The sequence below is a fragment of the Octopus sinensis genome, linkage group LG4 (assembly GCF_006345805.1).
Source record: "Octopus sinensis linkage group LG4, ASM634580v1, whole genome shotgun sequence".
In the NCBI taxonomy this organism is placed as follows: Eukaryota; Metazoa; Mollusca; class Cephalopoda; order Octopoda; family Octopodidae; genus Octopus; species Octopus sinensis.
Window position 1 is genome coordinate 24,954,475 of NC_043000.1, and position 16,286 is coordinate 24,970,760.

A 16,286-nucleotide genomic window follows, 5' to 3' on the forward strand; every position below is an offset into this window, starting at 1 on the left:
GAAATCTCAAAGCTACAAGATAATACATGATTCATTCAAAACAATGTGAATAAAGAAGCATTAGATTTGACAGAATAGTCTAAATGCTAAGGGTCTAAAACATAAAGAGTGATAGGCACAGGAGTGGTTGTGCGATAAGTAGCTTGCTTACCAATCACATGGTTTTGGGTTTAGTCCCACTGCGTGGCACCTTCGGCAAGTGTCTTCTACTATAGCCTCGGGTCAACCAAAGCCTTGTGAGTGGATTTGGTAGAGGGAAACTGAAAGAAGCCTGTTGTGTATATATATGTGTGTGTGTGTTTGTGTGTGTGTGTATGTTTGTGTGTCTGTGTTTGTCCCCGCAACATCGCTTGACAACTGATGGTGGTGTGTTTACATCCCTGTAACTTAGCGGTTCAGCAAAGAGACCAATAGAATAAGAACTAGGCTTACAAAGAATAAGTCCTGGGGTTGATTTGCTCGACTAAAGGCGGTGCTCCAGCATGGCCACAATCAAATGACTGAAACAAGTACAAGAGTAAAGAGAGAGTATCCAAGGGAATTAACTTGCTTTTTTATCACTATTGGGTCAAGCAACCACATAGGAACATTCTCTTTTCATTAGTTAGAACAGTGAAGTGTGAAGCAAGTATGTGATGCAGTGTGGAACGTAGTGGTGATGTGTAGTGTGTGATACCATGTGGTATGTATTACACTATAAATGTGTATTATAATTTATGATATACCATTCCTTTGTACACTGCGGCAGAGCATAGTCTAATGTGATACATCATTTGCATCAATTTAAAAAACAAATATACACACAAACACAAATACACAAAAAAATATAATAAAATAGAATAAAATAAAATAACAGAATACAAACAATTATCATGGAAACACTAATCAATAAGTAATATTCAGAAACTTCAATTTTGGGGTAGAGAAATATACTAAACAAACAAACAACTACTGATAATAATAATGATGATGATGATGATGATAGTGATGATGATGGTGATGATGATGATAATGACAGAGATGATAATGGTGATGATTATGATAGAGATGATTTTAATAATGATGATGATGATGATGATAACAACAATAACAAACCAGACAATTGAATAACATAATATAAATAACAAAATAAAAAAAAAGCAAAAATTAATTTATCGATTTTAATCAACTTCAGTGCATGCAATCACAACGCATTCTAATAATTAACACATCATCAGAGAGAAAAATCAATGAAATTTCGAAGACATGGTCACCAATATAAATGAAGAATGGCATCCAATGTTTTAGTAAGTTAATGGAAGAGGTAAATATAGATATAGGGGGGATGTGAGTGGGGGGAGGGCAGCTGATTCTGCTTCTGTCAACAATGCTTGTTAGTCGTTATACAGGTCAGTGAGGCAACGAGGTAACGAGTATTGTAATTAGTAAACAAATGGAACTATTATTTAACATGTCAAGCACATCATAATAATTTATTCACCATCATCATTGTTCAATGTCTGTTTTCCATGCTGACATGGGTTGGACGGTTCAACTGAGAACTGGCAAGCCAGGAGGCCACACCAGGCCCCAATCTGATCTGGCAAAGTTTCTACAGGTGGATGCCCTTCCTAACACCAATCACTCTGAGAGTGTAGTGGGTGCTTTTTACATGCCAGCAGCACGGAAGCCAGTCAGGCAGCACTGGCATTGGCCACATTTGAATGATGGTTTTTACATGCTACCAGCACAGGAGTCAGTTGGGGTGTGGGGGTGTGGCTGGCACTGACCACATTCAGATGGTGCATTTTATGTTCCACCAGCACAGCAAGCCAGTCAGGCAATGACCCATGCATGAATGGTGCTTATTGCGTGCCACCAGCATGGGAGCCAGTCAGTTGGAACTAGCATCGGCCACAACTACAGTTTCCATTTTTGATTTTGATTTGATTTTGATTTTATTTGACTCGATAGGTCTCCTCAAGCATGGCATGTCGCCCAACGATTCAAAGGTACTTTTTAAATGGGCTGGATATGCGACACTGGTATAGGCTATGGCTGCGATCTCACTTTACTTGCCAGGTTTTTTCAATCACAGAATATCTCCAGAGGTCTCAGTCTTTTGTCATTACTTTGTCGACCACAAAATAATATTAGAAACAGTTTGTGACAGATTGGCAGAGAATGGAATGCTTGCTTACAGAATCTGGTCTGTAGATGTTTTTCTTTGAATAAAGACAAGATATGAAATTCTTGCATTGGGAAAGAGTACTTTGGTTGATAGGTAAAGGGTACAGTACCATCTTGAGTTGCTTGCCTGGCTTTCATAGTGTATTAGTGGCTGAGATCACAACATTCCCCTTGAACAGGACCCTAGACAGTTACAGGATTACTCCTTTACAGCTGAGTGGACTGGGGCAATGTGAAATGAAGTGCTTTGCTCAAGGATACAATGCGCCACTTGGTCAATGATTTGAAACCACGACTTTGTGATTAAGAGTACAACACCCTAACCACTAGGCCTCCATTAGACCGTGCACCTTCACTTCAACTGAGAGGATAAAAAAAAAGAAAAACATTCATGCTTTTGTTATAAGTATTAGTGACAAAGATCTGAGCTTTTGAGTTTTGTAGTAGAGCATTCACATGTAGTCAGGTGTTATGATGTTCATGCCTTTCAGGGAACATTAGAAACAGGGTATTTCTTATATAGCAGGAGTGAGTGAGTGCAGAGCAGAGAATGAGAAACAGATATAAGTGAGAGTGACTCTAGAGGAGAGAGTGTGTGTGTGTGTGTGTAAGAAAGACAGACAGACAGAGTGCATGTTACAGGACTGATTTAGTTTTTGAGAACTAGAATTCATGAATGAAACAGACCTGCCAGTTGTTTTAGTTAGTTTGTAGATCAGACACAGATATATTTATAGCAAAGGAGTTTTAAGATCCTTCATCTCCTGATGAACCATTTAGCTTAACTACCAAAGAATTAGTGAGAGAACAATTGATAACAACTCACTGCAAAAATCAGCATGGAATGGAAGAAAGTTCCTTCAGTTTAAAAGCTGATTGATATGGCTGTATCTAAGATCAAGGTAAAATAATTACCAAGTAATGGCATGGGTGAATGGAAAATATATATAAAGATATATATATATATATCTTGAAAGTAAAATGGCAACTCTATAGAGAACACTATTATTCTGAGATTCTTTGTTCTTGTAGACAAATAATATAGAATCTGGAAAAATTATACAGCTGGATTCAAAATCAAATGCAGATATTTATTCATGCTTTCTTTGTTTTCAATCTCTTTTAGAAGATTTATTTCATGTTTAAATGGTAACAAATTCTTCCTCGTGCTTTTACACTATGATTGCTTGAGTAAACTTCTTTTAATCAGCATAGCGAACAGTTCTACTGTGACAACATGTTGCCAGGAAGAAAGTAAATGTATTGATAGATCGGTTCTTTGGTCACTGGTGCAAATCAGACACCAATTACAAGAACATCCACAGGAGGATATACCGAAATGTTTATGTATAAACATACGCATCGTTTCCGGTGGGTGAAACGTAGTTTATTCAAGAAGAGTCTGCTGCTGTGTGAGTACTTAATTCTGAAAACATTGTAATAAATGGAAGCAATATAATAAATGTACACTTGAAAGAGAAGGGCAGGGGGGGGGAGAGGAAAATACAGAGTTTTGTGTTTGTGTGTGTGTCTGTGTGTATCTAGTTATTTTACTAGAAATCTCCTTGACATGTTATATTTATTGTTCACTCTCATACCTATGAATTCTTCACAAAAAAATTTCTCACAGCCAAAAAGGAAAATCCTACAGAGAGAGAGAGAGAGAGAGAGAGAGAAATAGAGATCTTGACTGATGATATTCTATATCTGACACAAAGATATACGTGTGTGTGTGTGTGTGTGTGTATATATGTATATATATATATAGATATATAGATATATATATATATATCTATATATGTGTGTGTGTATATATATATGTGTGTGTGTACATATATATATATGTGTGTATATAATGTGATGTAGGTTAGGTTAATTTGTATCTGACATAAAACTGGTAATTTTAGTAGGCAAGTAATCTACCATGAAGCTTCAAACTCTGCCGGTAAGTCATACATCAAAAAGTGGCTGCCAAAACAACGTAGCAGAGAGATTTTTCGAACACAAAACAATTGCCAGGGTCAGATTTTGCAAACAAAATCATGCTAAGAATTGTTGCTGTAATTTCAGGTGCAACTGACACTCACCCGGCCAATTAGATGCATTGCCTAAACAAGATTGTCTCCAGTAACCGATTCCACAAGATCTTATTATGCTTAAATAGCAGTCGGTTGGTGGCTGGTGTCCTAAAACACAGTGGTTACATATGAGAATGAGTAAGGAACATGTTCAATACTTCAAATTATATTGATAACATAGGGAAAAAAAACAAAACAAAACAAAGTCAATACCTATTTCTTTATTACCCACAAGGGGCTAAACACAGAGGGGACAAACAAGGACAGACACACGGATTAAGTCTATTACATCGACCCCCAGTGCGTAACTGGTACTTATTTAATCAACCCCGAAAGGATGAAAGGCAAAGTCAACCTTGGCGGAATTTGAACTCAGAATGTAGCAGCAGATGAAATACTGCTAGGCATTTCGCCCGGTGTGCTAACGATTCTGCTAGCTCGCCACCTATTAAACAAAGTCAATATCACACATTCATTACCATAGCTTTCACAGGCCCTATGAGACACAATCAAATTAAATTTTTGGTTTTAAAATTGTACAATTAAGCAATCAAGGGTAATTGATAACCTAAAAGTACAAATAATTATACAAGATGATAATTTGTGGTGATGAGTGAGTGATCAAAGGAGTTGGGTTAATTGTATTGAGAAACTGAGATTGTATTTATCTGGCAATATATCATCACCACAAGGTACCTGTAAAAGAAACTTTACAACTTCACGCAGAAACATAATTCATTCTTGAAGAAAGATAACAGGGTTTATAGAAAGGTTTTAAAGGTTATCAGCTCATTTCCTTCTAAAAGTAAGGTTTTACAACAAAAGAAATCAAACACTGATAAAATATAACATAAATGTTAACTGGTTCAGTACCTGATAATAATAATAATAATAATAATAATAATAATAATAATAATAATAATAATAATAATAATAATAATAATAATAATAATAATAATAATAATAACAATAATAATAAACAAGGAATATTAATAATAATAATAATAATAATAATAAACAAGGAATACTAAACAATGAGATTTTGGAACTTCTCTTTTCTCTGTGATTGGGTCAACCATTCCAGAAACCATGGAAAATTATATTTATATTGTAACAATATAAAAGATATTCTGAAGAAGATTATCAACATAAAGGTATGACTAAATCCTTTGCCTGTTCAAAGAATTTTCTGAAGTTTGTTCCAAACGTCCATGTTTGCTTTTGGTCTTTGTTTTATACGTTCTGAGAAATATAAGGCTTTCTTTTCAGAAATTCCATGTTACTCTGGTGGTTGAAGAACGAAGTGGGAATGTGTAGGGATAAACATCAACAATGCAAAGGTGAAAATATTTTACAATTGAAAAAGCTATTTACGTGAGGTGGGTTGGCGTCAGGTAGTGTTATGGATTTTGTGGGGTCTTGTGAGATCGTCGAAATTGATGCCATTAAAGTTCCATTTCAGTTTTTGCAAGTCAACACATGTGAGAAAGATATGAGAAGGGAGAAGGTACCAGAGAGCAAATATTTCAAGACAGAAGAACAGGACCAGTAAGGGTGATAACAGGAAGAAAAAGGAATAGCTTTGGAAGAGGTACATGATCAGGCAGCTCTGAGGAACAGGGGTCATTATATAATTATATGGAATGGTATACTCTGAAGAGGACTTTATAAACATCATCTCAAGCAAAGAGTTCTAAGCAACCAATGTTACCAAGTACTACTTTATTGATCCTTTGAAATAATGAAAAATAAAGTTGACACACATCATAAATGAAAGCTAAATGGTAGACAATGATAAACTAAAAAAGCATGAAATATTGTTGTCTTTTTTTCAAACCAGCTTGTTCTGGAGAAATTCTTTTTCAGCAAACTCACATATTAACTCTCTCTCTCACACACACATGTGCACAACATCTTGCTATATATATAGTGCATGTGTGTGTGTGTGCAGATATATATACATATATATATGTATGCGTGTGTGTGTATATATATATACATATATATATATGTATGCGTGTGTGTGTATATATATATACATATATATATATGTATGCGTGTGTGTGTGTATATATATATATACATATATATATATGTATGCGTGTGTGTGTATATATATATACATATATATTAGGTATGTAGAAAAATACAACATGGACAAGAACGTATAACTCTTAGAAGACGATACATAAACATGGACAGGACATTCGAACCCCTCAGTCTTCAGTCAAGAACCGGATCATCGTAGTAATTTCGGCTGATTAATCTTGAGATTACTAGATCACGGCCAGCCCTCCAAGAAAAACTAAGCAACGAGCATTAGAAAAACTAAGCTGGAAGCGTAGATTTCCTGGAAGAAGGATCGAATGCATACGAACACCAGGACAGCAAAAGGGACAGATATAAAAAAAAAAAAAAAAAACAAAAAACAATAATGGAATACAGAAACATGAAATACAGAAGCATTAACGGTGAAAACAACAAGTGTCTTACGACTGATAACAAGCAAACAATGCGTGTGTGTGTATATTATATACATATATATATATGTATGCGTGTGTGTTGTATATATATATACATATATAATATGTATGCGTGTGTGTATATATATAACATATATATATATGTATGCGTGTGTGTGTATATTATATATACATTATATATATGTATGCGTGTGTGGTGTATATATATATACATATATATATATGTATGCGTGTGTGTGTATATATATATACATATATATATATGTATGTGTGTGTGTTATATATATACATATATATATATGTATGCGTGTGTGTTGTATATATATATACATAATGTGTATGTATGTATGTATATATATATATATACATAATGTGTATGTATGTATGTATATATATACATATATATATATATATATGCGTGTGTGTGTATATATATATACATATATATATATGTATGGTGTGTGTGTATATATTATATACATATATATATATGTATGTGTGTGTGTGTATATATATATATATACATAATGTGTATGTATGTATGTATATATATACATATACATAATGTGTATGTATGTATGTTATATATACATATATATATATATATAATGTTTGTGTGTATATTATATATACATAATGTGTATGTATGTATGTATATATATATATATATATAATGTTTGGTGTATATATATATATATATATATAATGTTTGTATATATAATATATATATATATAAAATGTTTGTGTATATATATATATATATATATATATATAAAATGTTTGTGTATATATATATATATATAATGTTTGTGTATATATATATATATAATGTTTGTGTATATATATATAATGTTTTGTATATATATATATTATATAATGTTTGTATATATATATATATAATTTTGTATATATATATATATATATATAATGTTTGTATATATATATATATATAATGTTTGTATATATTATATATATATATAATTTTGTATATATATATATATATAATGTTTGTATATATATATATATATATGTTGTATATATATATATAATGTTTGTATATATATATATATATAATGTTTGTATATAATATATAATGTTTGTATATATATATATATATATAATGTTTGTATATATATATATATATATAATGTTTGTATATATATATATATATAATGTTTGTATATATATATATATATATAATGTTTGTATATATATATATATATAATGTTTGTATATATATATATATAATGTTGTATATATATATATATATAATGTTTGTATATATATATATATATAATGTTTGTATATATATATATATATATAATGTTTGTATATATATATATATATATATATATATATATATATATATAATGTCTGTATAAATATATATATAATGTGTGTGTGTGTGTATATATATATATATACATACACACACAACAGCTGTTGGAAGTTTTGAAATAACCTTGAAGTCAATTATCCAACACCTTGACATTACAAATACAAAAAGTACATTTGTGTGCATGTATGTGTGTGTATACATGCACGTACATTTACGCACACAGATGTGTGTCTATAAATACATACATATATCTACATGGTTTCTCAACAATTTAGAAATAGTAAATTAAACATGTAACAAAAAAAACGAGGTGGCGGGGGGGGACATTAGTCCTAAATACATAGTGTAGTCTTAGACTAAAAGGCAAGATGATCAAATCATCATCATCATCACCACCCAGTGTTTTAAATCTGAGTTTTGTCTCCGTTAACGGGGGTGGCCAGACCTACCTCAGTGCCACTGCAACCACCCTCACATCACCTCACCTTCTTGCTCAGTGTTGGGTGTCCTCCATTTTCAAGCCGACCCTCCCAATCTCCCCCTCCACATTTTCCTCGGTCTACCTTGCTTTCACGGTCCATTTACCCCAAACTCAAGCACCAACTTCAAAACATGTTCCTCATCCCTCCTTAACACATGACCATACCGCCACACTCCATTCGCTCTTGCCAACCATTCCACCAATTCCTCCAAACCCAGCATCCCCTTCAAGTCATCAGTCCACCTCATGATAGCACGATCAAAGAAGAAAGAATATTTTTGATCACAGGTCTACTGGATCAAGGATGACCTGGTGCTAAACACCACCAGCAAAACGTTTAGCTCGTACAGAGCAGTTTTATTTTTAACAGTGCTTGTCTATATTTAACCACATGCCTTCTTCATCTCCATTTCTTCATTTTGGTTCTTGTCAAGAGCTTGTCAGGTAATGCTTACAAGAAAACAACTTATTTTGGGTACAGGAAGTTTGGAATTACTAGAAATACTCAGCTGTGTTTCTTTCTGAAAGGTAATAGCATACACATGTACGCATATCACACGCACAAAGATATATACCACCTAACCCTAACAACCTCTCCCCAACACACACATTCACATACATTTATACCCATACACATGCACACACATACCCATACCACAAATAATTATACCCCACACACATGCACACAAATATCCATACACACATACACATATATCCACACACACACACCACGCACGCATGCACACAGGGGCAGGTATGGCAGTATGGCAAAGAGTTTGCTTCCCTTCCACATGGTTCCAGGTTCAGTCCCACTGCATGGCACCTTGGGAAAATGTCTTCCACTACAACCTTGTGTCAACTAAAGCCTCATGAGTGGATTTGGTAGACGGAAACTGAAAGAAACCCGCCACGTATCATCATCATCCTTTCACGTCTGTTTTCCATGCTGGCATGGGTTGGACAGTTTGACATGGAGCTGGCCAAACTCCAATATATGTGTGTATTGTGTGTGTGTGTGACTTTATGTCTGTGTCTGTCCCCCCCCCACCACCAAATGACAACTGATGCTGGTATGTTTATGTCCCCATCACTTAGCAGTTCAGTAAAAAAAACCGATAGAATAAGTACTAGGCTTACAAAGAATAAGTCCTGGGGTCGATTTGTTCAACTAAAGGCGGTGCTCCAGCATAGTCACAGTCAACAAGTAAAAGAATAAAGAATAAAAAAATTGATAATACAGTTCTATATTTAAGAGATGAGGAATTATGTACATTATTTACATTTGAAGGATATTTGTCCTCATCTTGTTTGTTGTTAACACACTGTTTCAGCTGATATACCCTCAAGCCTTCATCAGGTGTCTTGGGGAAATTTTGAAACTGGGTTCTCATTCCTAAGGTATTTTTCGATGTTATTATTATTATTATTATTTTTATTATTCAGGTCACTGCCTGGAATTGAAATCGGAATCTTGGGATTAGTAACACACACTCTTAACCACAACGCCATATGACATTGTTATGTTATGAACCTGTCTGTAAATCCAGACTTTGAACACAGAACCAATTTCAAATTTCAACTACTTCCTAAACAGATAATAATTTTGACTGCTCTATAGATAGCAACTTCAATCTAGATACAATACAGTAATGACAATGAGATACAAACCACAGGCTCTTCCACTAATTCTATTGGACCAATTATTGATTTGGCCATGCGCATTTTCAAACTTTTATTTGTATTAGTATAAGTGTGAAAAACAGATTGCTTGCAGAAATTGCTTGAAGCTAAGAACAACTTTCTTTTATTCTTTTACTTGTTTCAGGCATTTGACTGCCGCTATGCTGGAGCAGCACCTTTAGTCGAGCAAATCGATCCCAGGACTTATTATTCTATCGGGTCTCTTTTGCTGAACCGCTAAGTTACAGGGACGTAAACACACCAGCATCGGTTGTCAAGCGATGTTGGGGGAACAAATACACACACAAACATATATACACACATACATACATATATATATGCACATATATGATGGGCTTCTTTCAGTTTCCATCTACCAAATCCACTCACAAGGCTTTGGTCAGCCCAGACTATAGTAAAAGACACTTGCCCAAGGTGCCATGCAGTGGGACTGAACCTATAACCATGTGGTTGGTAAGCAAGCTACTTACTACACAGCCACTCCTGAGCCTATAGCTACTTACCACACAGCCACTCCTGCACCTAATAATAACAACAATAATAAAAGATGAGCTACCACAAATATTCTGCTCAATACCACAGATTTGCTTGTCAGTTGTTTGATCTTAACCAGTTGAGCATGTTCCTTGGTGACTGACAATATGTGCATCTCTGATCACGAGCAGAAGTAGTTGCGGAGCATCATAGCCATGTGTTGAGAGGAATTCTTTGGGGTTTGGATAATTCACCTCTGGAAACATGGGTGTATCATTCATTACCCTTAAACCTTATTCAGGTACCCTTTGAATGGAATGGTCTACTTGACCAGCAGAAAATTTCAATTGGGCCCTATCTGCAAGGCCATGCTACGCACATGTGGTTGTGATGCATGTGCCTGGTGTACCCTTACCAGACAGGCAGACATGATGGGTGTATAGGGTTTCGTATATTTGTACCTCAATGTCACTTTGATGACATGAGCTGCTCTCTCACTCAATAATAATAAATTTAAGCAGTTGTGGTCGATGAAAAAGGTAGCAGTAGTACCAATAATTGTTGGAGCCCTGAGAACAGTGAACAAAAATCTCGAGAAGTACATGGAACAAATAGGGGCTGCAATAAGGGTAGAGCTCTTGCAGAAAACAGCACTGTTTGGAACCACTTGAATACTCCAGCAGGTGTTTGAAAAATAAGAGGTGTTACCTTAGTTCATTGGTAGTGAAGAGCTGACACTGTAGTACATCTCCAGCGTTAGAAGCTGTGCAAAGGCAATAATAATAAAAACAAATGATTGACAGTGCTGTACTAAAAATATAACAAGGTGACACATGAGTCAATCTCTCTCTAGGCCTAAATAGACTATATTTGAAATAATAGAAAACAAGATGGTTGTGGCTAGAACATTGAACATGGATCACACACAGCTGATCTGGGATGGCCAGCATGAACACAGAGATTCACACATACTATATGCACATGTCACACTTTATTCTCCTTTCAGTAACTTTCTATATTTTACAAAAGCTGTGAGAAATATTTGAAAGATTGCAGACCAAAAAGTAATTCTGGATGGAGTTTTCTAGAAGTGTCAAAATAAAAGGTGGACATAGAGGATTATAGTACTATAGATTGGTGCTACTCAAAGTGCTGGTTGTGAACTGGTGCCGGTCCATGAGCCATCAGCTGCTGGTATGTGGCAAGTTTCCAGAAAAGAAAGAAACATTATAAAATGCTTATGTAATATTGTATTATTTGTTTACAAAATAAATATAAGATAAAAAATTGTCAACTTTTATTATAATCATTGTATATATTGTGATGGTTTGTTGCTAACTTAATGTGGCAGTCCCAGGAAAGGGAAGAATGTTACTGTTATTTAGCCCCAGGAAACATTGTTTCCAGTTGGCTACATGACACAAGCATTCTGTGTCCTTAAGTTTTCAAACAGGGGAGACAAGCACCTCCACCCAGCAAAGCCAACATCCAGAGACAAGTTTCAGAGTTATTGCTCGAGAAGTACGTGGAACAAATAGGGGCTGCAATAAGGGTGGAGCACTTGCAGAAAACAGCACTGCTTGGAACTGCTCATATACTCCGGAAGGTGCTCAAAAAATAAGAGGTGTTACCTTAATTCACTGGTAGTGAACAGCTGACACCGTAGTACATCTCCAGCATTAGAAGCTTTGCAAAGGCAATGATAATAATAATAATAATAATGTAGATAGAAAAAATCTCCTAAGAGTGCTTTAAAAGAAACAGGATAAAAAGAATTTCTACCACAACAACAATCAACATCCAGAGAGAAAATCATTAAAAACACGAATCTAAGAAAACGGTGTTTGTTTATTCATATATAAAATGTTTGTTTGTTTATTGCTGTATTTACACAGGATATGAAACATCAGGAATGGTTTGCAGAAGCTATGTAACATGTAATATACGGCTCAACAAACTTATACCTTCAAAACAAACAACAAAAGAAGCAAAAAAGAAAACAAATCCCCCTGCAACAGACTTTTAATTCTTGGTATGTCGGGTTTTTAAATGCATGATTATTACTACCAACAGTAGAGCATCATCATTATCATCATAACCATTATCACCAACAAACATCATCACCATCAACCATTATCATCACAACCATCATCATCATCACAACCATCATCATCACCAACAACCATCATCATCATCACCAACAACCATCACCATCAATCATCATCATCACAACCATCATCATCATCACAACCATCATCATCACCAACAACCATCATCATCATCATCATCAACAACCATCATCATCATCACAACCATCATCACCATCAACCATCATCATAATCAACCATCATCTTCATCACCATCAACCATCCTCATCATCACCATCAACCATCATCTTCATCATCACAACCATCATCATCATCACAACCATCATCACCATCAACCATCATCTTCATCACCATCAACCATCATCATCATCATCACAACCACCACCATCATCATCACAACCAACATCATCATCATCACAACCATCATCACCATCATCACAACCATCATCATCATCATCATCACAACCACCATCATCATAATCATTAAGCTGGTAGAATTGTTAGCGCTGCAATTCTTCCGATTCATTAGATTCTGATAAAACGCTTAGTGGTATTTTGTCTGCTGCTACGTTCTGAGTTCAAATTCCACCAAGGTTGACTTTGCCTTTTATCTTTTCAGAGTCGATAAATTAAGTACCGGTTGCTTACTGGGGTCAATCTAATCAACTGCTCCCATCCCCACAAAATTTTGAGCCTTGTGCCTAGAGTTGAAAAGAATGAAATGAGTACCAGTTATGCACTGGAGTTGATGTAATTGTCTAGCCCCTAGCCAGCCCCGCCCCACGCAAAAAATTTTCAAGGCTTTGTGCCTAGAGTAGAAATAATTGTTGCTGTTGCCATTTGCTGTGAATGATCAGGAAGCGCCACATGGACGATATTTTCCCTAATAGTCATCATCCTCATCATTATCATCTTCATCATCGTTGTTTAACGTCCGCTTTCCATGCTTGCATGGGTTGGATGGTTTGACTGAGGACCGGTGAGCCAGAAGGCAGCACCAGGCTCCAATCCAATATGGCAAAGTTTCTACAGCTGGATGCCCTTCCTAACGCCAACTACTCCAAGAGTGTAGTGGGTGCTTTTTACGTGCCACCAACATGAAGTCTAGTCAGGTGGTACTGGCATCAACCATGTTTGAATGGTACTGGCATCGACCATGTTCGGACAGTGCTATTTATGTGCCACCAGCACAAGGAGCCAGTCAGGTGGTACTGGCATTGACCCACGCTTGAATGGTGCTTTTCACATGCCACCGCACAGGGGCCAGTAAGTTGGCACTGGCATCGACCAAGTTCGGAGGGTGCTTTTTATGTGCCACCAGCACAGGAGCCAGTCAGGCGGCACTGGCATCAACCAAATTTTGATGGTGTTTTTTACGTGCCAGTCAGGTGGCACTGGCATCGACCCACACTTGAATGGTGATTATTATATGCTACCAGCATGGGTGCCAGTCAGGCGGCACTGGCATCGAACCACTCTTGAATGGTGCTTATTATGTGCCACCAGCACGGGTGCCAGTCAGGCAGCACTGGCATCAGCCACAACTGCAATTTCCATTTTGATTTCAATCTTGATTTGATTTTGATTTTATTTAACTCAATAGGTCCCTTTCAAGCACAGTGTATCGCCCACTGATTCAAGGGTACTTTTAAATGGGCTGGTTATGCCAACATTGGTATAAATACAGTAAAACATATTTTAAAATAGGAACCAATTCAAGGGCCTAGTCTTCAGCAACATTACAGTTGGTGTAAAGTAATAAATAAAATTAAAGTTTTAAATACGTGAAGTCATAAGGAATTTGTCAGTGTCAAGCTAAGATAAAATATCTCTGTCTTCACTGAGAGATTTCTTTTCATTAAACCAAAACATGAAAGGTGAAGTGTTAAAAATCATTGATAAATTTAATAATATCATTTCCCCGAGGATTTTCGAACTTTATTGCGATTGCTGTTTATCAAGAAGAAAATCAATAAGCATTTTCATATTATTCTCGAAAAGTCCAAGAAATCCTGCATGGAATAACAAATAGCAGATTAACAAGAATTACTACGAAATATCAATTTTGAAGTCCCATGGATTGATCAGGAGTAAAGAACAGGCAAAAGAAAAGTTCTCTTCAGATTTAAATCTGACATCTATGCGTTTCTATCTATACACTCACACACGCACGTGTGTGTGTGTGTGTGTTTATACCTTATCATCATGATATCATGGCTTCAAAAACAGATTGATTTTTTTTTACATTTCGTGATGGTGGAAGAGAACAATGGTAGAATCTCAACAATTCATTGAGCTGTTTACAGAATTGGTTCTATCTGTACGCTACTCAAAGTGTCAATATCTATCAATAACCAACAACCTCAGCTAACCTCCCCACTCTCTAATTTGATTTCTATAGATGTACTTTCTATATAGTATAAAATGTTCTACCATATATATATATATATATATATATATATATATATATATGTATGTATGCTGGTATGTATATGGGTTATTTTGGTTTGTATTTCTCATTGTAATCCCCTGTTATTTGTATCAGGTTCATGAAAAAAAAAAAAATTAAATTAACATAAGGAAAAAAAAATGATTAGGTTTCTTCTAATTAATTCCCATTTGTAAAGTACATTGGACATTATCATCTGAGAGGCTTGCTAATTATTAAATTACGAAATGGTAAGATGAACAATTCATTAATTTTACTCTGTCTAATAATTCTAAAAGCAGATAAACAAGGAGGCAGTTTTATAAAACTTTATTCCCACATCATCATCTCACAACTATACAACACACAGACACAATTGTGCAGCAGCCAACACTGCCCCAGCATGGCCACAGCTCGTGAGCTGAAACTAGATGAAATAAAATAAATAAATAAAATCCACAATTTAACATACTAACTCACAACACACCATACAACCACCAACAATGCCTCATAAGACACAATTACATGATTGGTACTGTGCCCGTGCCGGCTGACTGGTCCTGTACCGGTGGTATGTAAAAGGCACCATTCGAGCATGGTTGATGCCAGTGCTGCCTGACCAGTGGCATATAAAAAGAACTCACTACACTCTTGGAGTGGTTGGCATTAGGAAGGGCATCTAGCTGTAGAAACATTGCCAGATAGGATTGGAACCTGGTGCAGCCTTCTGGCTTGCCAGTCCTCAGCCAAACCATCCAATCCATACCAGCATGGAAAGCGGATGCTAAACAACGACGATGATGATGATTTCATGAGCATGATCATTGCCAGAGCAGCCAACTGGCTTCCGTACCCGTGGCATGTAAAAGGGCACTATTCAAGCATGATCGTTACCAACGTCACATCACTGGCACCTGTGCCAGTGGCACGTATAAAAAGATTCGAGTGAGGTCATTGCCAGTACAGCCTGACTGGTCCCCATGCCAGTGGCACATAAAAAGCACCCACTACACTCTCGGAGTGGT

General features: G+C 35.7%; 1 protein-coding gene across 10 annotated transcripts in view; it reads right to left on the minus strand.

The window, feature by feature from the left end:
* Positions 1-16,286, minus strand: part of LOC115211129 (membrane-associated guanylate kinase, WW and PDZ domain-containing protein 1) — a 777,470-nt gene that overhangs the window by 706,963 nt on the left and 54,221 nt on the right. For 9 of the 10 annotated variants that reach the window (XM_036501925.1, XM_036501921.1, XM_036501919.1 and 6 more), the window contains exon 2: positions 4,257-4,355. The exons of the other annotated variant lie outside the window; for it this stretch is intronic. In XM_036501925.1, the coding sequence (XP_036357818.1) occupies positions 4,257-4,355 (99 nt within the window). The remainder of the gene's footprint in view (positions 1-4,256; positions 4,356-16,286) is intronic. 10 annotated transcript variants of the gene reach the window in all.